The sequence below is a fragment of the Heloderma suspectum genome, chromosome 1 (genome assembly GCF_057233095.1).
Source record: "Heloderma suspectum isolate Gila_16-S chromosome 1, 16-S_ref, whole genome shotgun sequence".
NCBI lineage: Eukaryota > Metazoa > Chordata > Lepidosauria > Squamata > Helodermatidae > Heloderma > Heloderma suspectum.
Window position 1 is genome coordinate 252,255,102 of NC_139458.1, and position 25,169 is coordinate 252,280,270.

Below are 25,169 nucleotides of genomic sequence, written 5' to 3' on the forward strand. Positions count from 1 at the left end.
GTTGGGGGTCTCTAGTGCAGGGGCCCACTCCACAACCAGGGGGTGCCTTCCCCACATCCCCCCACCATCCCATCTGCTGCTTCCTGTGCACATCCATTCTTCCCAGTGGGGTGGGGAAGATGCCCTGGTGCTGGTAGACTCTGGGGCTACTACCAGTTTTCATAGATGAAACAGCCTCTGGTCTGAGTGTTGATTTGGCTCTTGGAGTTCTCAGCTGGGCAAAAAGGGAATCCTGACATCTGTCATGTCTCCCCTTACTTGCCTTTTTTTCCAGGCTAAACAATCGCAGCTGTTGTAATCTTCTGTCATAGGGGAGATGCTCCAGCCCCTTGATCATTTTAGTTGCCCTTTTTTTTTGTACTTTTTCCAGCAGTACAGTATCCTTTTTTTAGGTGTGGTGACCAGAACTGTACACAGTATTCCAAGTGTGGTCACACCATGGATTTGTATAAGGGCAAACGATAATGGCAGTTTCATTCTCAGTTCCTTTTCTAATTATGGAGATTGCCTTTTTTACAGCGGCCGCATACTGGGTTGACATTGTCATAGAGCTGTGCACCACAACCCCAATATCTCTTTCTTGGTTGGTCACTGCTGGTTCAGATCCCATCAGGTTATACTTGAAGTTGGGATTTTTTGCCCCAACATGCATCACTTTAGACTTGCTTATATTGAACCGCATTTGCCATTTAGATGCCCATTCTCCCAGTTTGGAGAAAATCCCTTTTTGTTTTAACCATCCTAAATAATTTGGTGTCATTGGCAAACTTGGCTACTTCACTGTTCACTCCTAATTCCAGATCATTTATGAACAAGTTGAAAAGCATTGGTCTCAGTACAGATCCCTGTGGGACCCCACTATTTACATTCCTCCATTGGGAGAATTTACCATTTATTCCTACTCTCTGCTTCCTCTTCTTTAACCAGTTACTGATCCATAAGAGGACCTCTCCTCTTATTCCATGACTGCTAAGTTTGCTGTCTTTGGTGAGGGACTTTGTCAAAAGCCTTCTGGAAGTTCAAGTAAACAATGTCTACTGGATCACCTCTGTCTACATGTCTATGGACACTCTCAAAGAACTCTAAAAGGTTAGTGAGACAAGACTTACCTTTGCAGAAGCCGTGTTGATACTTTTTTGTAGCAGGGCTCATACTACTATAAACTTACTAATTTTCTCCTTAATAATGCCTTCAGCCAATTTACCCAGAACAGACGTTAACCTGACCAGAGTGTAATTCCCGGGATCCCCCCTGGATCCCTTTTTAAAAAATGGTGTTATAATAGCCAGTCCTAGGGTACAGAGGCTGATCTTAGGGACATGTTGCATATTTTGGTTAGAAGATCAGCAATTTCATATTTGAGTTCTTTGAGAACTCTAGGATGGATACCATCTGGGTCTGGTGATTTATTTACTTTCTATTTATCAATAAGGTTGAGAACTTCATCTTTTGTCACCACTATTTGTTTCAGTTCCTCAGACTCCCTTCCTGAAAACATCACTCCAGGTACAGGTATCTGTCCTATATCTTCTGCAGTGAAGATGAATGAAAATAATTCATTCAGCTTCTCCACAATCTCCTTGTCCTCCTTTAGTACTCCTTTAACTCCATTGTCATCCAACAGTACAACTGCCTCCCCAGCTGGTTTTCTGCTTCTGATATATTTAAAGAATTATTTATTGTTGGCCTTGATGTTGTTAGCGATATGCTCTTCAAAATGCTTTTTTGCGTCTCTTATTGTCTGTTTGCATCGCCTTTGTGCAAACTTGTGCTCCCTTTTGTTTTCCTCACCTAGGCAAGACTTTCATTTTCTGAAGGAAGCCTTCTTTTCTCTAATAGCTCTCTTAACACTGCTCGTTAACCATGCTGGTGACCTCTTGGACTTGGTGCCACCTTTCTTAACCTGTGGTATACATTTTAGCTGAGCTTCTTATAGTGGTTTTGAGTAACCTCCAAGCATTTTGAAGGGATTTAACCCTCCTGACTCCGCTTTCAACTTCTTTTTCACCAGTTCCCTCATTTTAGAGAAGTTTCCTCTTTTGAAGTCAAATGTGACAGTGCTGGATTTCCTGCAATTTCCCATATATATATATATATATATATATATATATATATATATAAAATCTGATAGCACTGTGGTCACTGTTTCCAACTGGTTCAACAACATTTACATCTTGTACTAGGTCCTGGGCAATACCACTTAAGATTAAATCCAAGGTTGCCTCTCCTCTGGTTGGTTCCATGACCAACTGTTCTAGGGCACAGTCATTTAGGGCATCAATAAATTTAACCTCTTTGTTGCTACTGGAACATGCATTTATCCAGTCAATGTGGGGATAATTGATGTCACCCAAACTTCCTTGTTTGGAAGTCTCCCTGATTTTGTTTTCCATCTGAAGGTCATCCTGAGCATTCTGGTCTGGGGGACGTTAGCACATTCCAAGCACTAAATTAGTTTTGGAGCCTGGTATTGTCATCCACAATGCTTCTGTGAAAGAGAGTACCCCTTTTAGGTGTTCTAGTCTGCTCGACACTATGCCCTCTTTGACATACAGAGCAACACCTCCCCCAGTATGCCCTTCCCGTTCCTTCCTGTAGAGTTTATATCCAGAGATGACTGTATTCCACTGGTTCTTTCTGTTCCACCAAGTTTCAGTAATTTCCACCATATCCAGGTTCTCCCTTAAAAACCAAGCACTCCAACTCTTCCATTTTGGCTCGGGGGTTCTAGCATTGGCATAGAAATACTTATACATGGTGTTTTCCCCCAGATATCTCTGGTGTATGTATCTTTTACCATGGCAAGTAGACCTCTCTGATTGGCTATCATGTTCTACCATATACTCAAGGCATATTTCATCCCCTTCTACATTTCAGCGATTGAAAACACAACATGATAAAACATAATATAAAATGTTGAACATACGAAAATGCAAAATAATTAGAAACACCTACAGACAATTAACAATAACAGTACCAGGACGTGATAAAATTAAAAAGCCCCATCATGTGCTGTCAAATACTTGGAAGTACAGAGTCTTAATCTGGTGCCAAAAACATGACAATGTTGGCACCTGGTGGACCTCAATGGGGAGAGCATTCCACAATTGGGGGAGACCACTGAAAAGCCTCTCTCCCTTGTTGCCATTCCCAAACCTCCTCTGAAGGAGGCACTCAGAGGAGGGCCTCAGATGTTGATTGTAATGTATGGGTAGGTCCCTACCAAGAAAGCCGCTCTGTCAGGTTAGGTCAGAGCACAGAAGATTTGGATGAAGAAAGGGTTTTTTTTTCTCATTTGTTTTTGTTTAGATAAGTACCTCTTAAATGTTTTCCTATCAGAAGCCCGGTTAAAGCTCAAAGTCAGCTTTTAGATGTTCTGAATATTGAGCACCCCATATACAAAGTCCCTTGAAAATATGTCAATATCTGGACTCAGAACACACTCCCTCTAGCCATTGTGTATAAAATATTTACCTTTAAATCTCACGTTGTCATAATACTATTTACTTACATGCGCATTCAATGTAAGTGCATATTTCATACTTAGTTTAGGTTATTTCTCCTAAGCTTTTCAATATTCCTGTTGAACAAACAATTGAACGAATAATTTTTTTAGAATCTATGTACACCTGTATATACCCGAAAAGAGCTTGCCAAGATTAAATTCTAATTGAGACAAATAACTCTCACTCGTAATTTCAATGCAACGTATTTCCTAGATGACTGACACCTTCTTGACTTCAACTCAGTACTGAAAAACAGGAAGCATGTTCTGTACAGAATTCCCAAAGGAACCTAGGCTTCCGTGAACACCTGGAAATATAATAATTGGTACTTTATTTTTAAGTTTAATTAACATATGATCTAATTTAGTTGACCTTCAAATGTACAATCACACTTTTATTAACTTGTAATGAATTAGAATTAGTGCATTATGTGGAAGGGTTACATAATGTGACAAGACACTATTTCCCCTCCAGCACTGCTCAATCAGGGCACAGAGGAATTGATGACTAAGGGGACTCCTAATGCGATACAGAACCTTTCTCCTTCATATCACACTTTCAAAACCAGCTCTAAGTAATAGTAAGCATCAGTAATATACAGTACTTATTCAGGTGTCAATTTGAAATGTGAAAAAGGATACTGATCAGGCTTTTCCAACAAGGTTTCCCCCGGGTGTGTTGGACTACAGTTCTCATCATTCCCAGCCAACAGAGCCATGAGCAAAAATATACAAAATTATCATATATGTGGACATGTCCAGCAAATATGCACAAAGTCTTCATTGAGAGAATTACATCTCCAACATTTATCAATGACATCGGAACAAAAACCAGAGTGAGATGTCACTGATATATTGGGTTGTCTTGTTGTTTTCTAAAAAAAATCTCCTTTAAACTGAAATCAATCAATATGGTCAGCACATTATTAAATATCCAGGATCATCCCTCCTCTGTAATTTGCTGATTTAAATCTCTATCCCACTACTTTTTAAAAGAAAAATGTGGGTTTTCATGATTCACCAACAGGATATACACTTTACTTATGAGATTGAATGAAGAGGCTTCTGATTAAGGTTTCAAAGATGGATTTTGTATGCAAATGAGAATATTTAACCAGCCGCTGTGTGATAATATTCCTGATTTGGAAAGAGTGAAAATACAAAACCCTCATGTGATATTACATGATCACTCATCATTAAGAGTAGTACCCAGTGCTAGCGATAATGATGCTATGCTAGCATTGTAACTAGCACTTCATAGGGCAACGAGAAAAGGCAGTTAGTGGCATGCTGCTTTTCCCCATTGCCCTAGCAAGCACTAGTCACACTGCACAAGTGTTGGTTAGGGCAACATCATTAGCACTAACACTGGGGCACAACTGGATATTCCCCAAAACTTGATTTGAACTTAAATGTTTTTGTCTCTTCTGTAACAGTTTAACTGGTCCTAATACAGCTTTTCATTTTTCCTGTTAATGGACCAGCACCACTGCCTGCATCTCTTCTCTGATTTGGATAGACACTGTGATAAGGTCTGTGCTTGCCTTGGAGAGTCGGCTTGAGTGTGTGCCTGCTTAGGAAGGACTTGAGTTGACAGAGAGAGTTAACAGAGCTAATTGGATCTTGCTGTGAGAAGGCAGATCAGATAAATCTCATTAGTAGGGAGTGACCAGGGATCAGAAAATCAGAAAGCTGGTCCCCCAGCGCAGGAAAATGTTGCAGAGACTGCAAGATACTTCTGTGGGAGGGCGGCAAGGGGAAGGGGAGACAGCTGAGAAGCATCCTCTTGGTACTGGCCTGAGCAAATTCTTGCCCTTTGGCAAAGCTGAGACTGTTTATTTTATAGAAAATAAAGTTATGGATGTGTGTACATAATCAACCCAATTCCTGTTTTCTATTTAGCTTTAGCACTCTTTGTTTAAAGAGCCTCACCGTGAACAAAGAATAAAGTGGCCAGCACTGAAGATATACAAAGCTCCCAGAACTAGGCAAACTTGAGAGTACATGCCTCCTTTTAGCAGCTCTATAGCCACAAAAGACCAGGCAGATTCAGCAGCTCCCATCCGTCTCAGCCACTGGGATTCATTACGCACCCTCTTTTCCAGCAGAGCTTGACTGTCAAAATGAGATATCTTGTTTAAATTCTGTTTTACAATTAAGGCAAAGCAAGATCAGGCCTAAGAAAATACTGAACTACTAAACACCAACCCACAAATCAGTGGGTGCTTACGCACTATGCTTCTTTTGTGGACTCTTCCTTGATGAAAGGTGTGATAAAGACACCTTGAGTCTTTTTTGAGAAAGGTGTCTAAGAAATCTAAGAGATGATGATGATGCCAGTGGTGGATTCTAGAGGCTGGAGAGTGCCTATGCAATGTAGAATTCCTCTACACAGATTTTGTTTGGGGATATGGATGAAATGTACAGAAGTACTGACATACGTCTGTGAGGATGGTGTCCACCTTTCTGACTTGCATCCTTGGCTGCTGCTTTTAGGAGCCAATTCTAAATTTACAACAGGAACCAAGCTTATGTCCCATAAAAGGCTCAAAGAGAACCTGCCTTTGCCCTACTTTCATCACGCTGTGCTGACAGAAGGGATCAACTGTTTCTGGGGCAGCCAAGGAGAAGCAACTGTTCTGGTCCTGATTCAAACCAGTGTGTATTCTGTGGGGTAAAAGTATCACTGTGCCCTTTGGGATTGTTTGGCTTATAGCGAACAACAGGAATGTCTTACTTGTGAACTGCAGAGTCTAGGGACTTTTACTTCGGAGGCCGTTCTTTGGAACAGGTTGCTTTGGGGCATAGTGCTGAAAGCGTTATGGGTTTATTTTCCAGAGCCAGTGGCCTCTGTAATCATTTATAGTTAGGGAAATGTTATTTGTGACCAGTAGGTGGTGGACATAGGGCTGCTTTTTTGCCGCCGCTACACCATTAATTCCAAGAAGCAGAAGCTTCAGTGCAGAGGAAGCCAATATGGGTATGGGTGCTGTTGAGGTGGGTAAGACATGTGTCACCGCTCCCACCATTCTAGATTGACGGAGCTGGGGTCTAGAAGTGATGGGGACATCTCCCTGGATCTGCGCAAGCTGGAAAGCCTGCTCTAGTTTGAGAACTACTGCCAAGGTTGCATTCGTTTTGCAGCTTCAATGAAGTTGTATAGGCTGTACATAAAAGCTGGATGCGTTGGAGGGAGCAGGGAGAGAAACAATGCTATTCTTTTTGGACGGAGAAGATGGCCAAGGAGGAATGGAGACAAGGTGCCTATTAGAAGCCCAAATCCAAGGTCAAACGTCACCCTCAAGGTCACATTTGCTTTCCAATTTCAATGGTTGCTCAGATAAAAGGCAAATGAAGGTTGAGGGCTGAGTGGAGTGTTTAAATTTCTGAACTTCCACAAATAAAGGGGAGAGGGAGAAACCCAAGCAAAACCAAAAAATGAAAAAACTCGTAAGATGAATTTAATCAGTCAGACTTGAGGTAATTATGAACACTACTGCAGCTGAGCTTATGACTGTACTCTCGTAAACAGTTCAGATGTTGATTACAGGAGCTTAATATGAAGGGTAGTCAACAAGCACCCATTCTAAAAATGCTTTAAAATTATATTTCAGAAAATAAAGCGCAAAAGCTCACCCCTCCCACAGAACATTCAGAAGAACAACTCTTACAATAACCAACATTAAAACTTATAAATCAATAAATTGGTCTCTCTCTCTCTCTCTCTCTCTTACACACACACACACACACTACAATGCTCTATTAGTTTTACTTGAAGGCTATAGTCGTGTCCTATATTTATTATATACAGGAGGATTTCTGCTTTGAATTATCTGCTGATCTGCAGCTACAATTTTAAAAATCATGTCCCCCACCTGTGTCTGACATACCCAGAAGAATTAAAAGAAAGTGTAAGCAATTAATGGTGTGATACCATGCAAGAATCAAGAACAGTATGACTCTGTGTCTCGCTTCTTGCTGAAAACCAAACAACGCGACAGGATAAAACTCAGCTGGAAACATTTAAATTAGCTAGTCTCTCTTTCTTTGTTTTCTAAACTCGCTGTCAATTGTCCCCCCTCCCGTGACTTTTAAATATTTAATCACAGACTAAATGATCAGAGTGCCCAGCACAGTCTACACAAAATAAATATGACTTTCCCTCTCTCAGCTATGTCTTTATCGTCCAGCTTTCCATGATCCTTTTCTTTTTCTGCCATCTTGCAACCGAGCTAAGTGAAGCCCTCCATCGTGCAGTGACGAAGGCAGACAAAAATTCATGCATGTGAACATTCTCACACATACCTGCGCCAGAGTTTACCTATGAACTGGAAGATCTTTTTTTAATGGGAAATCCATCATGATTGTAGTTGAAAATGCATGGCATTCATCCCCACTGGCACAGCCAGGATGCCAAGTGGTTCATTAAAAAGACTTTTCTAAAAGACATCCCAGAAGTGTTTATCTGACATCTGGCCTTTAAAGCTTGAGTTCAGGTTTTCCTAGGCTTAACAGAAAATACTGCTTTCTAAAATCCCCTTTGGGGATTTAATCTTTTTTTAAAAAACAGTTTTGTTATCTTGTACCTTTTTCCTTGCACAGGGGCTCTCCTCCATCTGTTGAGCTGTTTGTAACTGTCGGTTTTGCCTCATCTGTTTTTTAAAGAGAAGAATTATACTTATTAGGTTATAATTTGAATGTAGTAATGATCATAAACTGTCACACCTGCTCTCAAATACACAAGTTATTCATGTCATTCACTTTAGGCCTTTGTTCTTTTCTTCCATGGGACAATGACCACAGTACAACTTGTAAACAACCTCAACCCCAATGTGGATGCAAATGAGTGTTGTGCACAGAGTGCAACTATTCTGCTTATCTGAATTTTTACTCTTCTTAGTAAGAGTCTACTCACTGTAGTTCACAGCATTTTTAATTATCCTTCTTGTTCATCATACGTTGTTTGGCATATGTTGTTCATTTGGCAATGGCCATTTTGACATTGAGAAACATGTTCATTCTGACATTTAGGGAAGTATCCAACGGGGCCATTGCATTAGTACCTCCTGCACTGTGCGAGCCCCACTGCACAAGCAGGATCCACTGCTTGTGCAACAGAGATTTAACGCTTCCCATAGGAAGCACCAAAACAAGCAGAAACTCTTGTCTCTGGATGGGGACCAGTCGACAGAGCTCCCCTCTGCAAGCTCCGCTGACCTGCCCCATTCCAGAAACAAGCATTTCTGCTCGTTTCCGGTTGCTCTCAGAAACGCTAAATCTCCATTGAGCAAGCAGTGGTCTTGCTTGCAGAACTGCATCGATGGGGGCACAACAAAATCAGTGGGGGCGCAATGCCCTGTTGAATACTGCTTACATGTTCCCATATCTCTTCTCTCATAGGGCAAAATTCATGGAAAAATTCCCAGAGGGCAAAGAGTTCAGAAGATCTTCCCGCATTGGTCTTCAGCTTTAGATTGCAGTCTCTAGAGCTACACTTCGTAGGGAAAAACTACATATGAATTCCCTACCACAAGATATAGTGATGGCCTCCAACTTGGACAGCTTATAATGGAGGCTAAGGCAATAAATGGCTACTAGTCACGATGGCTACATATTGTCTCCAGTATCAGAAGCAATACACTTCTGAATGCCAGGTGCTAGGAAGTGAGAGCAGAAGGGTGCTATTATGCTCGTTTCCTACTTTTGGGCTTCCAAGAGGCATCTGGTTGACCACTGAGGAACAGAATGCTGGACTAGATAGGGCTTATGTCTGATCCAGATGGGCTCTTCTTATGTTCTTTCCTCCTACATTCCAAGAGCTGGAGGTAAAGCAGTCAAGGAGAAAGGTCTTGTGTATATGTTATAACCCAAACTCCAGTCACTGAAGGTCTGGCCCTGTTATGCAGAGCCCTTCTCTCGGAGATATGTTGAAAGCAATGCATATCAGGCTCAATTCTAGTGTTAAGGTTTGATGTCATAAAATCAACATGATGTGATTTTTTAGCTGTCAGTTTTGTGTAATGGACAGTTTTTTTCTGAACCCCACATGTTGAGACCTGAGATTGAATAGATCCTGGGAATAAAATTTATGGAATTTAGTTACGCTCAAATTCCATCACATGGGGGAACGTTCTGAAAGAAAAAAAAAAAATCCCCGATGTAGAAATAACACATATATGTAGCACTGTGAAAATGTAACTTTTTTTTTTTTAACTGACCTTGGACCTACAGGACATGAATGGGGTTCTTGCCATATTTTAAAGTGGGGGGGGGGGATACCAGTCCCAATGAAAATTGATTGCATGATTGCACATGTGTGATGCTTGCTATGTAGGCATAAAGGAACCATGATAAAAGACGGGAAGACAGATAAAGCCAGCTTAAATCCAAAAGCATCAAGAGAACATTGCACCGGTAGGGAATAACAGTTGAATAATCGTAGTCAGCGGAATTCTATGGCGGAATGGTGATAGCATTTCATATACAGTCCTTCTCCTGCAGACCATAACAAGAGGTAGGGACAGAGGGGATTTTGCTGTAACATAAATTCAACTCTTTAGAAACAGCCACAATGCCGTAGACAAAATGACTCCATAATGTAGGCTGGATAGCTTGGCTGCTTTGCTCTGCTGCACTGAGTGATTGGCCCTCTCCTGCTGTAGCTTCCAGGTATTAATAAAAGCTTTCAGAGCTGATAGAAAAAGTTTTCACTAAAAGATGGGTCACACTGCTTGAATTAAATATGTGCAAGCAACAGAATATACCATTAGTGCTGGTTAGGTAGGTCAGATGGACAGAGAGTATGCTATTCGAGGTACAAGAAGAATAACCCAGTATATAATGCATGCAGCATTAGAGTTGCCATTTTATTTAAGGGATAAAAGGTTTCATAGCCATTTTTACTTGTCATTTTGGTTACTTTGATTTGGTTCTAGTTATCAATGCTTTTGCTGAAGCCACAGTGCGCAAAGTTCCCCCACCCCCCAAAACTCTGAACACCCCCCCAAAATCAAAAAAAGGACAATAACCTATTCTGAACGCAGCATGACATTTTTCCCCCCAGAAATGTTCACTTTTTAAAGTGTAATTCAGAACTTATAAATACTTTTTCTTCAAATCACTCCTTTATGGGCTTGGACCCTTATTTTCAAGGTAGGATTTATGTACGCTGACCCTTTCTGAAACATCAGGAATCCAATTTGTAAAACAGTATGCAGAAAAATAGTTATTTACAAGCTAACTATACATGATAAATGTATCACACTGCAGGCTTCTTAAAGGCAGAAGAGGTCCTTCATCTGTTCGAGCTTATTTTCTCCACATTCCTTTCTTCCTTTGATGTGTGAACTTTATACAATACTGCTGTAAACATTTTCCATTTAAAGGGTTTCTAGGAGCTATTCCACCTTAAGAAGTGAAGGCGCTGTCAGTTACTAACAGGAAAGACTACATTCCTGGGCTGGAAGGAATACATTCATTCATAATGAATAGAGCTCTGATCTCCAATGGGAGAATTGCACAAGCCTTGACTTAATCCCGTGAAAATGTACAAACGTTTTCAGTCAATAGCATTGACTAGGATTATTGTTCACCAAGGTAGAGAAAGCCTGGGTGATAGAATGCTTTAGAGCTCAGGACAACACGAACCTGCTTCTTGACTCTGACTCTCAATTTCATCAGTACTTCGCTTTGCTTCAGTGTCATTGTCACCTGCCAGAAAAAACAACAGCAGAAACCAAAAAGTTAAAAAATATATTTCATTAGTTTAAACAGGCAACATGGGAACGGACTGCAGCCACTATAGTAGGTTTATGGCAGGACCTATAATGAAACTAGCAAGAAAAGCAGTGTTTGACCAAAAGTGAAAAAACTGCAGACATAAGATTGGATCCAGACTTAGTCACACTTAGAGTAGTCCCACTGAAATCAACAAGAAGAAATGGAGTAGCACTCATAGTCAACAAAAGGGTGGGAAAAGCAGTACTGGGGTACAATCTTAAAAATGATAGAATGATCTCGGTACGAATCCAAGGCAAACCATTCAACATCACAGTAATTCAAGTCTATGCCCCAACCACTGAGGCCGAAGAAGCTGAGGTTGATCGGTTCTATGAAGACCTACAACACCTTCTAGAACTAACACCAAAAAAAGATGTCCTCTTCATCATAGGGGATTGGAATGCTAAAGTAGGAAGTCAAGAAATCACCGGGATAACAGGCAGGCATGGCCTTGGTGTACAAAATGAAGCAGGACAAAAGCTAATAGAGTTTTGCCAAGAGAACATGCTGATCATAGCAAACACTCTTTTCCAACAGCACAAGAGGCGACTCTACACATGGACGTCACCAGATGGTCAATATCGAAATCAGATTGATTATGTCCTTTGCAGCCAAAGATGGAGAAGCTCCATACAGTCAGTAAAAACAAGACCTGGAGCTGACTGTGGCTCAGATCATGAGCTGCTTCTTGCAAAATTTCGGCTTAAATTGAAGAACGACGGGAAAACCACTAAACCGTTCAGGTATGACCTCAGTCATATCCCTTCTGAATATACAGTGGAGGTGAGGAATAGATTTCAGGGATTAGACCTGATAGACAGAGTGCCTGAGGAACTATGGATGGAGGTCCGTAACATTGTTCAGGAGGCAGCAACGAAATCCGTCCCAAAGAAAAAGAAATGCAAGAAAGCCAAGTGGCTGTCTGATGAGGCTTTACAAGTAGCTGAGGAAAGAAGGGAAGCGAAAAGCAAGGGAGAAAGGGGAAGATATACCCAACTGAATGCAGAGTTCCAGAGAATAGCAAGGAGAGACAAGAAGGCCTTCTTCAATGAACAATGCAAAGAAATCGAGGAAAACAACAGAATGGGAAAGACTAGAGATCTCTTCAAGAAAATTGGAGATCTCAAGGGAACGTTTTGTGCAAAGACGGGCATGATAAAGGACAAAGAAGGCAGGGACCTAACAGAAGCAGATGAGATTAAGAAGAGGTGGCAAGAATACACAGAAGAACTATACAGGAAAGATCTGAATGTCCCTGATAGCCATGATAGTGCGGTCACTGAACTTGAGCCGGACATCCTAGAGAGTGAAGTCAAGTGGGCCTTAGGAAGCATTAGTAACAACAAAGCTAGCGGAGATGACAGTATTCCAGCCGAGCTATTTAAAATCCTAAAAGATGATGCTGTTCAAGTGCTGCATTCAATATGCCAACAAATCTGGAACACTCAACAGTGGCCACAAGACTGGAAAAGGTCAGTTTACATTCCAATTCCAAAGAAGGGCAACGCCAAAGAGTGTTCAAACTACCGCACAATTGCGCTCATTTCACATGCCAGCAAGGTGATGCTCAAAATCCTACAAGCTAGGCTTCAGCAGTATGCGAACCGAGAACTACCAGAAGTACAAGCTGGGTTTAGAAGAGGCAGAGGAACTAGAGATCAAATCGCCAACATTCGCTGCATCATGGAGAAAGCAAGAGAATTCCAGAAAAACGTCTATTTCTGCTTCATTGACTACGCTAAAGCCTTTGATTGTGTGGATCACAACAAACTGTGGCAAATTCTGAAAGTGATGGGAATACCAGACCACCTTACCCGTCTCCTGAGAAACCTGTACGAGGGTCAAGAAGCAACAGTAAGAACCAGAGATGGAACAACCGATTGGTTCAAAATTGGGAAAGGAGTACGACAAGGCTGCATATTGTCACCCTGCTTATTTAACTTATATGCAGAGTACATCATGAGAAATGCCGGGTTGGATGAATCACAGGTCGGAATTAAGATTGCCGGGAGAATTGTCAACAACCTCCGATATGCAGACGATACCACCCTAATGGCAGAAAGCGAAGAGGATCTCAAGAGCCTCTTGTTGAGGGTGAAAGAGGAGAGTGCAAAAGCTGGTTTGAAACTCAACATTAAAAAAACTAAGATCATGTCATCTGGCCCTATCACTTCCTGGCATATAGAAGGGGAAGAAATGGAAGCAGTGACAGATTTTACTTTCTTGGGCTCCAAGATCACCGCAGACGGTGACTGTAGCCATGAAATTAAAAGACGCTTGCTCCTTGGGAGGAAAGCTATGGCAAACCTAGACAGCATAGTAAGAAGCAGAGACATCACCTTGCCGACAAAGGTCCGTCTAATCAAAGCTATGGTTTTCCCAGTAGTAATGTATGGCTGTGAGAGCTGGACTATAAGGAAGGCTGAGCGCCGAAGAATTGATGCTTTCGAACTGTGGTGCTGGAGAAGACTCTTACGAGTGCCCTGGACTGCAAGGAGGTCAAATCAGTCCATCCTAAAGGAAATCAACCCTGAGTGCTCATTGGAAGGACAGATAATGAAGCTGAAGCTGAAATATTTTGGCCACCTAATGCGAAGAGAAAACTCCCTGGAAAAGACCCTGATGCTGGGAAAGACTGAAGGCAAAAGGAGAAGGGGACGGCAGAGGATGAGATGGCTAGATAGCATCACGGATGCAATGAATATGAACTTGAGCACGCTCCGGGAGACAGCGCAGGACAGGAAGGCCTGGCGTGCTATGGTCCATGGGGTCACGAAGAGTCGGACACGACTGAACGACTGAACAACAACAACAACAATGTCAGTCCCATGAATTTCAATGGGTCTAATCTAAGCATGACTAAGTCTGGATCTAAGCCATTCATAGCTAATATTGTACATTCACTTCCCCATCTCATAGAAGGCTTTCACAGAATTGGGCAGCATTGCCTTAAACCAGGAAATGTTTTATGTGCAGTAGAAGTGCTCCCCCCCCCCCGAGACTCCCTAATACAGGGGTGAGCAGGAGGTCGATCTCCAGCTGTTTGGGACTTCCAACTTCCAGAAGCCCCTTCCAGCATGGCCAATGTCAGGGTTGCTGGGTATTGAAGTCCCAAACATCTGGAGATCTACTTTCTTCCCACTCCTGCTCTAACAGACAGGATGATTTGCATTTGTGTTTTCTTTCTGTTGGTGTGGATCAAGCCTGCCCCCTGTTCAAGTGGAAGGTAGTGCACTACATGATTAGGGGATATTGCAAGTTTCACCCAGCTGTAGCCTCCCCGTCCCTCCAGGCTATTCTAGAGGTTCCCCAAATCTTCAGGGGGCTGCTGCTGGAAGGGGGAACAGAAAAACATTCCTGCATGAGCAGAAACAATGCACACTATTTTAGATCCAAGCCACTGTCTTTGTGATTCCTCAAATGAAAAAAGAAAGTAGATCGCTCTAGGAAGTCTCTTAATATAGCTACTTTCTGAAACACGAAAAACTCATTAAAATCAGGGCTACACAGCATGCAGAAATCCTGGATAAAGCTGTCAAGGTTTTCACCTTACATTTGAACCTTTCCAAAATGTTCCACGCATGCTTAAAAATGCATGACAAATGAAGGCTGTGTGCGACGGAAAAGCAAAACGCAGCAGCATAGCAAAGTTCCACTGGCTGGATCATCATCCCTGGCTTCTACTGACATACATTTTTCCCTGCTTCTTGAATCCCAGATATAAAAGCAGTGCTTCAGCAGGAAGATATTATCTGGAGAGGCAGCAGCTTCCTAAACTGTATTAAGAATGAACCAGGCAAGCAGTGGAGGCTGGTGGCTCCTATGTCAGTGAGGCGGTAAATCCACTTTGGGTTTTGGTCAGAACCAGTCGGAACCCTAAATGAGCTATCCAAGGTGCTGAACCTATTTTGGGGGATAGGGTTCAGCACCTTGGATAGCTCCTTTAGAGTTCCGACTGGTTCTGACTGAAATGCAGAGTGGATTCACTGCCCCACTCACATAGGAGCCACCAGCCTCCACTACAGGCAACCTCTGTTTTGCCAGCCCAGAACCCCTGTGTTAGGAAGGCAATCCCAATAAGACAGCAGAAGAATTGCTTAAACAATGTTGCCAAACTATCAGAGAGATAGACAGACGGACCGCACATACTAGGAATCAGGTCTAAAGAGAAATGCTAGAAACTTATCTGGAAAATGAACTCAACAAAATTCATTCCCAGATGTACATCAGCTGATCCTGCAAACGGTTTGGAAATTATCAACATCAATCCCTCTCTTGTGCTGCCATGATTGTATCTCCCGCTTTGCTTCATTTTTAGCGTTGCGATTTATATACCCCGTTGCTTTACCACTTCTATACCTTAACATGTGAAACCCCAAAGCTTCAGAAAACTATGACAAAAATACTGGGGAGGGAGAGGGAGAAAGAGAGGAAGGAAGGACATCTATTAAATTAATATTGTGCATCTCATAAAGGGATTTATTTTTATTTAGCAAGTAGTTTGCTCTTGACCCTTGCCTGCTATGCATATTAATAACCAGCAGGTGGAGCCGGTGTAGAAGCATTTTCTTTTCTTTCTAAACTACAGATCCTGCAGTTATGATCTTTGCTGTTCGCAGATCAGCACTGGGGGCAAGATTCTCAACTGGTATAAATCAGTGTCACCGCATCACATTCGGTGGAGCCTTGCTGGGGACCCTGGACCTTTAGCTGGCTTGTAACATCTCATACTGATTTCAGCTGACCTAAATGGAAGGATGGCTGTAGTAATTTCTTAGTACTTCAGTGGGCTTTCAGCCTGTAAAGGAATATATCACATTACATGGATGATCACAAGTCTTCGATAAGATCAGTATCTTTAGCACACTATAATTGGAAATGTGTACAGAGGGAATGTGCACAAAGCTAAAGTAAAGCCACACTAGAACATAAATGTTTATTTGGTGCTTCTATGGAGCATTACCTATGCCAGCAATATATATTTATTGCGTCCCATTGCATTTTCCACCAGCAGGGCTTTATAGCAGAATGGTTCATGCCAGCACTGCTGAATTCAGGCATTTTAACTATTTATTCATTAAAATCCTGCACCTTAACCACATACATGCATCAGGTGGTACATAGTTTTGCAGCACTTGGATGATGTCAATATAGACACTTCTTATGGCCGTAGAGATTGGGGGTGTTGGAACACTAGAGTGATTCACGGCCAGATCTTCCACCACTGGAAGAATAAATGCCACCATTGGCCATGCTTCTCTGTGGACACAGAGTGGCATTCACGTAAAGCAGCTTTCTCCAACCTGGTGCCCTCCAGATGGACGACAACTCCCAGCATTCCAGACCATTGGCCATGTTGGCTGGGGCTGATGGGAATTAAAGTCCAAAACATCTGGAGGCCACTAGGGAGGGGAAAACTGGTCTAAGTCTTCCACCTCTTAGGTGAAAGTCACATATAATTTTCAGTTGTATCCAATAGTGTCTGTCCACCAGCAGAATGGACACTGCTGGGAGAATAGATTCCCCTTCTGCTTGCAGCTACGGATGGCAGAGAATTCCGCCACAGATTCCAGTGAGGCTGGATTCTTTAGAATCCGGCCCCCCGGAATCTGTGGCGGAACGGCCTCCCGCCCCCCCGTGGAATCCTCCGGGATGGCACTTATCTGGGGCGGATGCAGCGGAGGCGGTTCCGGCGGCGGCGGCAGTGGCTGGTCTCCTGGCCAGCCGCGGCCGGGCTGCTGCGGCCGCCATTGGCGTCTTTGCAGCCATGATAGGCTATGTAAGAATTTACGTAGCCTATCACAGCTAACCCCCCCCCAAAAAAACCAGCGTACGCAAATGGCGGCAGCTACGGCCGCCGCCATTTGCGTTCCCTATTTTTCACTGTTCTAGCCTACATAAATATTTACATAGGCAATTACAGTGGGAAAAAAAGGGAACCGCAAATAGCGTAATGGGTGCTATTTGCGTTCTTTTCCCCCCGCCGTTTTATCCTATGTAAATATTTACATAGGCTTTTACGGCAAAAAAAATAAATAAACGCAAATAGCGCCCACTACGGTTCCCTTTTTGGTTTTGGTTTTGCCCAGCCGTTATAGGCTACATAAAGACTTACGTAGCCTATCACGGCTGCCTGGCTGGACGCAAATGGCGGCTGCTACGGCGGCCACCATTTGCATCCGCACCAGCCAGTTCGCAGCCGGAAATCCGGCTGCAGACGGCCCTGGCTGGCCGGCTGCTCCACGGAGCTGCCGTGGAGCAGAGCTGGCCAGGCAGGATTCTAGGGGGGAGGACCAGATCGCCCCCCCCCGTCGAGGATTCCGGAGGGAGGGACGGAGCGCCTCCCCCCCCACACACACAATCCGCGAAAAGGTAAGTGACTTTTGTACATCCCTACTTGCAGCTGCCGATATCCCTGGAGGAGACTGAGGGGGCGCAGGAGGGAGGAGAGGAAGAGGAAGTCCTGTGGCATGAGCTGAGGTCCACTTACATGACATTGGATGTGGCCCTTTGAAAGTAAAACTGTGCCATCTTAGTTGCCAACAAGGACTGTGATGATGTGTGTGATACTAGTCATTTTTCACCTCCCTGGTTGCTACATCACAGGACACAGGAGTGAGCTTGAGCTTGACCCCAGCTATAAGCTGAAATAAGTGGTTTGTAATTATGTGCTGAACTACTCTATGTTTTTGCTCTGCATCTTCCAGAAAGTTTGCTAGTTAAGCCCAGGAGTATTTTAGATTGTTCCTAGTGCTACCACAACACAATATCTTTTGCCAGATCTTTTGTCATATTTAAATACATACTTTCATCATCATCATCTGCTCTTTTACTAGTATCACCCAGAGAAGCACTTTTAGCTTATTCACTGTGGTTTTGATCTTCCCAGCAGATGAGCATTTTTGTAGGGGGGTCACCCTTAAAATGGTTAGAAGACTATTCAATCAATGCTATGACATCTACACTCTGTTGGCCATGTGGCAGGTCATTAGTATCAATGTGAAGCAAATTACTATTTCTGGGTAATTCCAAGCATGCCATGTTAATGGGAGTAAATGTCACATTAGAATAACTAAGCCAGAAGTAGTGACCACAACTACTTGTGTATGGAAAATTTCAGTGCTGATTGACACAATAATTGTTTTAGATTCTCTCCCCCATCCAACAATGCAGATGTGCGCACGTGTACACACACAGTCAGCTGAGAGTGAATATGCTCATGTTGAGCACTTCGACAGACTGTCACCATGTCAGCATTCAGCATACCTTTCAAAGATTTTCCAGGACATGGTAATCTGCATTATGGCCATTCACAAGACTGGTTTCAACGTAAGCAGAAGATAGAGACAGATGTACATCTTGGTAATGTTCAAAGGTTCAGATCAGAGTCTCAGAGGCATGAATGACAATGAACCCACCCAAAGCATTGCTAGATACACGCCTGACCTTTTGCACATTACAAGAATTACTTTCTCACTCTGTCTCCACAAAGGTTTCAGAATGTGACCTGGAAAAAGTAACGTTAGAAGTGGTGGTAAAGCCATCCTAGTAATACTTACAATGAGCAAATTAATCTGTCATCTGACTTCGTCAAGTTATACCAGAGATGGAATCAGATGTATTATGTCATAAAATGATACCAAAGGCATATGGCTAGAGGCAATTACTTTGCAATGTATAGACAAGGGTTAGAATATAGGCAAAGGAGATAAAAATAGAAAGATGGGGAAGTGAACAGTTATATGGCAATATTACACAGCTCTAAAGAAACCCCTTTTCAAACCTTAACAAACATTTTTTAAAAAATGTTTGCAAATGACAGCTTCTCACTGAACATCTTTTATTGATGAAGAACCTTTTCCTAATTACTTCTCTCTACTGACATAAGAAGCAAAGCAAATGGAAAGGTTTTAAATAGTGCATGTCTCAAGCAAAGAGGCAAGAATACATATCTGTTCCCTAGCTTTATTTTTTTTCTTTTCATTCATTCTTTGGTAGGCAATGGAAAATCCAAACTTATTGCCTGGCGTCTGTCCTGGTGACATACTAGTAATAAAAATATCTTTTTTTTTTCTTTGCCTCAGCTTGACAATATCTTCTGTTTCTTCTCTCAGCTACAGCAGAAGCTAGAAATTATATAATTTTTATTTAGGTGACAACTGCCTCACAATATCTACTTCTCTCTCTCGTTTAACAATAATTGATTTGTAGTTATCCGTTATCCCTTCCAAATATGATAGCAAATGCGGTGCATGACACTGTGTGTCATCTTCAACTCGCAAATGTAAATGGTTCCAAGGTATATCCGATGTCAAACAGAAACATCTGTCTGCCGTTCTGAGGAGAAAGAAACAATTTAAAAACAGGAGCCCGCAAGTTACAGTAGCACAGCACAGACGAAATAAGCACATCAGTCACAGATTGCTGGCAGAGTGCTTTGTTTTCCTTTGTCAAACTGGCCACTGATTATTATTAGAAGTCTGATCTCTTTTTCCTCAGTTTCTTTAAAGAAATTTAAGAGTTGACATACACATTTAGAGCTTTAAAAAGAAAAGAAGCAGCAGCAGACAACCTGGTATTTAATAAACAGCTGTTTCACTCACAAGGAAGACAAGGGTCTTATCCTCTAAAAATAGAAAATACAGAAACTTGCTAAAGCCTACATACTTTCCCACCACTTTTAAGGAGTGGCATTTAGTATGCAAGGGGGCAAGGCTGAATGCATGCGGCAGTAGCCACCCCCAAATGAAACAGCTGATGCAATAATAAGCACGGAGGTCAGATGGGAGACTAGGATGAAACAAGAATTATGTAGAAAGCAGAAGGTAATCTCAGAGCTATACGAGGAGAGAGAGTTTCAGCATTTTCCACTTTCATTGCAACAGCCCTCTAGAGAATGCATTGTCACACCATTTTCTGATCCCATCATGAACATGGCAAGCCAAAAATGTTAGCAGCCTGCTGCCGGAGTGTTTAATTTTTCCTTTGTTGCAACAGCTTTTAAGAAATGCTCAGATGTTTTCTTACTGTTTTGGCTGTTGGAAGTTATGCCCCACGGTGCAAGCAGTCTAAATAAAGACAATGTAACACCTCAATCGGTGCAGATTCTTATGATACATTTTGAAAAAACCTATATAGGCTCGTGTGTGTTTGGGGGGCGGGGGGAGTTCTTTTTTTGTTGGAGTGCTGCTTCCACACAATCAATGCTCATGCTATTCTATATATATCTATATCTATATATATCTATATATACACACACACACACACACACCGGGAGATCGGGGGGGGAGGGGCTGAGGACATAGTTACTCCAACACCAATGTCATCCATCCTCCCAAAGGGTGAGGCTGTCAAAGGGACTGTTCACACAACATGCTAACCCACACTCAGTGGCTGAGAATGGGTTGTTGAATCGTGGGTTGTTTGTTGAATCATGGATTAGCATGTTGTCTGAAGTGAACCCAGGACATTTTCTGCAGGGTGGCTTGTTAACCATCCTGAACAGCCCAGCAACAAACCATGGGTTTTCAAGGTGGCTTGTTAGAGAAAAATAAGCTGCACAGCATAGTTAACAAGCCACCCTGCAACAAATGTCCTGGGTTCAGACAACATGCTAACCCACAGTTCAATGACAACCCACACTCAACCACTGAGTGTGGGTTACCATGTTGTGTGAACCCAGTCATTGTGAGTAAATACAGTGCTGGCCCATCCTCCATGATCTCCAGGGTTCAAATGTTACCCAGGCGGTGAGGGATGGAGCTACACTGAAGTGGCAATTACACTACATAAGAATTAACCCACTACCTATTAATAATACCCAGCTGGCTCTCCAAAAGATATGCAAACTGCCAGTGGGTTTAATGGGTTTCTCAAACCACCACTGAATGTGTCATTCAACTGGGATAGATGTTTGTCTTACAATAGGTATAGTCCAGTCCATGGCAGCCTTCTCCTTCCCTCCAGATACGTTGGGTTGAAACTCCCAGCATCCCCAGCCAGCATGGGTGGATGCTAGTAGTTGTAGTCCAACATATCTGGAGGGCATCAGGCTGGGGAAGGCTGATTCATGGAATAATCTCATGCCTGAAAAAAGGAGGAGGAGCATTTATGGGGCCTTAAGCAGTGGTGTAGTGGAGACTGGACTTGCAGGGTCGAAGCACATGAGACTTTCTTTTTTTAAATACTTTTTATTCTATTTTTTTATCTTTATAAATGAAATAAATAGTACCAACAATCTAGTCATTATCTACAGTTTCCAACAATACAGTATTCTTAGGAGGACACAGCAATAACGAAAAAGGGGAAAAAAAAACAGAAGAAGGAAAAGGAAGAAGAAAGCAAGAAAGAAAAAGAAAAAAATATAAAAAGTTACTTAAAAGGATTAAATTTAAACTCCATTACACACATACTTCAAATATCATTCTACTTAAAAGTTATACCTATAACATTGCCAATATTACAATTCAGTACAGCATAGATAGTCAACCTTGCATTTCAATATCATATCATCAGTCTTATAGCAAGGGAGCAAGCCTACAATTCATTTCCAATAACCATATATTGCAATATATAGCACATGGGACTTTCTGATTAGCAGGGACAATGGCATCATCTGCCATCCCATTCAGGCTTCCTTCTGAGCTTAGCTGCAGCAATCCTCACGGTATTGTTGTGAGCTATCCCTGTTGTAATGCAAAGTATTTTGGAGCGGCCTGGTTTTGACCTGGCAAGTAAGACCCACTAAGCTTTACAAAAGACCTGTTCCTGGTGGAAATGAAAACTGCTAGGACTGCCTTGTTGACTCTGAGTTAAAATATTTCTCCTGGGTTCTGGCAAAAGAAACTCCTGGAACGGCCTTAACCTGTTTGGGAACATGTTGTATGTATCTCTCTCTTGCCCTTTCTAATGCAGTCTCAGATCCCTCTACCCCAAATCCTACATGCTAACAACTACTTTGCCAGCTCAGCATTCTATGACTGTCAGCCGATCCTAATAAAAACCCACACACATATGGCTCGTGCAGCTGCCTGCATTTTTGGACTGTCCTTCGGGCCACGGCTATGGGGACTGTTGTCAAGAGCGCCTGCACTTCAAAATTTACCACTACACCACTGGCCCTAAGACAACTATGATTTTCAGAGCAATGTAGAGCTGCTCCAACAATAGTACGATGCCAGAGGTATTCACTAGCCAGATGGCAAAATGCGTGTCAAAATGGCAAGGGGGTGGCAGAACACTGTGGGCGATTGCTCTTCCACCAGTTACTAGTCCGAATGCTTGCTGCAACATATTTCAGCTCAGAGAACAAAACTGATCCTGGAACACAGTCGTGTTGGGCTGATCCAAGAGTACATTTGGCAATAATTTGGTCTCAGACAATACACAGTACCTTTTCCAGAAATATTCTGAATATTTAAACAACATAATTGTGTTATGTTTTCTGCGTCAAATGCATGCATTATGATTAATCACTGACAGCTGGTAGAAAATAGCACTGGAGCTCAGACTATTCCAGTCACAGAAAATGTCCAGAATTTAAACAACTCACTCTGTTCCTCTTTCCCTTGTCCTCAAGCACATATCCCACTATTGTGTTGCATAGCTACAAATGCATTAAAATGAATCATCAGGGTAGTGGCCTGACATTACAGAATCTTTCAGTCATTTTAATTTCTTTAATTAAAATATTATTTAGGTCAGGTTTAATAACAGCTTGGGCTATAACCCTGTGGTGTGGAGAGGGAGCCAGGGTGCGGAGTGGGAGAGGAAAGAGTATTTAAAGGAGGCTAGCAGAATTAGCTTCTAGTCTTTTGCCTAACAGCTTTCCAAGCCTGATGTGTTAACCATTTATTTCAAAACAGAGGCGGAATTTAGCACAAAGCAATCAATTGTCAGGACGCTACTTGCATTAGCTGGCAATATCCAGTTGGGTTTTTTAAAATAATAATAATAATACAGCAACTGCTGTGTAGTAATGTGGGTAAACTAGAAGGAAAATGCGACCCATTGAGGCTTACTCTCAAAGTTTTTAAAAAACAACAGGCCCAACAGCCATTCAGAACCTGAACCTGAGTTCACAAAATCCCTTGCAGTTTGTCTCAATACTTCTCATCCATCTTAAACTAAGTATTATGGGAGACAGTGTATGCCGTACTCAGGAAACAAGGCTCCTGTTATTATGTTCCCCCTTTTTCAAGGGGCGGGAAGTTCCATGTAGTCCCCCTATGTCAGCTTTCTTCCCAGGAGAAAGCGGCGGACTCTTGTGGTGTCTCTTCTTAGTAAAAAACTATTTATTTACAGATTATGAAAGAACTGTTAGGAAACAAGCACACCTGGCTCAGGCAGTTCTATTCCCAATGCAGAATCGATACAAACTTTCTGAACCCCAGCTAAGAGCACACACCTGCTGAGCCTCTATTTCAGCTGCAGATTTTCACTAGACTCTTACCTAATGCCTATATGTCTGATATCCAGGAAACCTTGGGCCTGCCATGTGCCTGGCCAGCCAAAACAACTTTGGAGGTCTCCTTGCCTCAGCACAACAGCCACCTCATTAAATTCCCATTGATCAGTGGGCCTCACTCTGAACAACCCAGGGTTCTCAAGGGAAGGAGGTGGCATAAATGCTATTCACATACTGACCATAAAACTACGAGATAATAAAGATTATTTTCTTCCATCCCATACCCTGCATCTTGACCATGAGAATAAATAATCCTGCGCATGTTTTACTCAGCAGTAAGCCCTCACAGTATTCTGGCTGGAGACTGCTGGGAGTAGTAGGACATTTTATCTGTCAAAACATGCATAGGATTGTGCTCTAAGCTACAGTGGCCAGAGGGCTGTGCTCTGGTGGTGTAGAAATGGGATTTTCAGTAGGGGTAGCTTGCATGGTAACCTACACCGACTTAAATGTCCTCTTCTGCGAAACTAATAATGGTGCAGGAGCCCTGACCTCATTTTCATCTGGTTACACTACCCTTTGAGCATTTTAAGCCTACTTTATATTCCTTTTTAAAACTAGAATTACCTATAGCATATAATAAGCAAAAATCAGCCACACACATTTCCTCAGTTTACACTGCACACTTGTGTATAGAACACCTGTGTCGGACACTGCCTTTCCAATATGCATCCCTTTTTAAACATAATGCTACATACAGTACAACCCTACCCTTATCTACTCAGAAGTCCCATTAATTTAAGTGAGGCTTATTCCTACGTAAGTGGCCATAGGACTGCAGCCATAATTCTGTGGTTTGCAGCCATGCCATTCCAGATAAAAGTCATGCTTTCTTCATAACGTGAAGGAGTGTCTGGCCTCCGCAGTGTTCAAACTGAATGCTCAAAAAGCGACAAAATACCCCCACACACACACACACACACAAGCGCACACACATACCTTGAGCGGTCTTTGAGTGTTCAACTTGAACATCCCAAAAGCCTAATATTGCACCACTTCTTTGCTCTTCTTCACCTTCCCCAAGGGGGACAAAATTACCTTGGGGAAATGAGGGGAGGGTAAGACTGAGAAGAGGGCTCCCTTTTCTCAGTATCAAATAACACAGTGAGGGCCGATTCACATGTCATGCTATGCCAGCGTGGCTTAATTCCCCTGTGGGGCTTAGCAGTGCATGTGTGCAGCCATTTTGATTATTTAAATCACGACTGCAGCTTGTCGTGTCATGTGTACTGGTTCACATGGGTGGCTGGTTGCCATGGGTAATAATTCACCCAGTATCTGTGGGCTGTTTTATGATTGTGCCTTGTGGGAGATTTGTTAACCATGTCAACAAGCCACCTTTGCCAGGTTCATATGACCTGACAAGCTGCGGTCATGGCTTGAATATTCCAAAGCTGCCTGGCACGCATCCGCAAGCAC

At 42.5% G+C, this 25,169-nt stretch overlaps 1 protein-coding gene across 12 annotated transcripts in view; it reads right to left on the reverse strand.

The window, feature by feature from the left end:
• The window catches only part of MACROD2 (mono-ADP ribosylhydrolase 2), a 1,364,729-nt gene that overhangs the window by 120,705 nt on the left and 1,218,855 nt on the right, over positions 1–25,169 (reverse strand). For 7 of the 12 annotated variants that reach the window (XM_084824167.1, XM_084824131.1, XM_084824149.1 and 4 more), the window contains 2 exons: positions 11,153–11,215; positions 8,092–8,157 (listed from right to left, as the gene is read on the reverse strand). In XM_084824167.1, coding sequence (XP_084680293.1) covers positions 8,092–8,157; positions 11,153–11,215 — 129 coding nt within the window. The remainder of the gene's footprint in view (positions 1–8,091; positions 8,158–11,152; positions 11,216–25,169) is intronic. The other 5 variants (XM_084824196.1, XM_084824178.1, XM_084824187.1 and 2 more) reach the window with 1 other exon arrangement.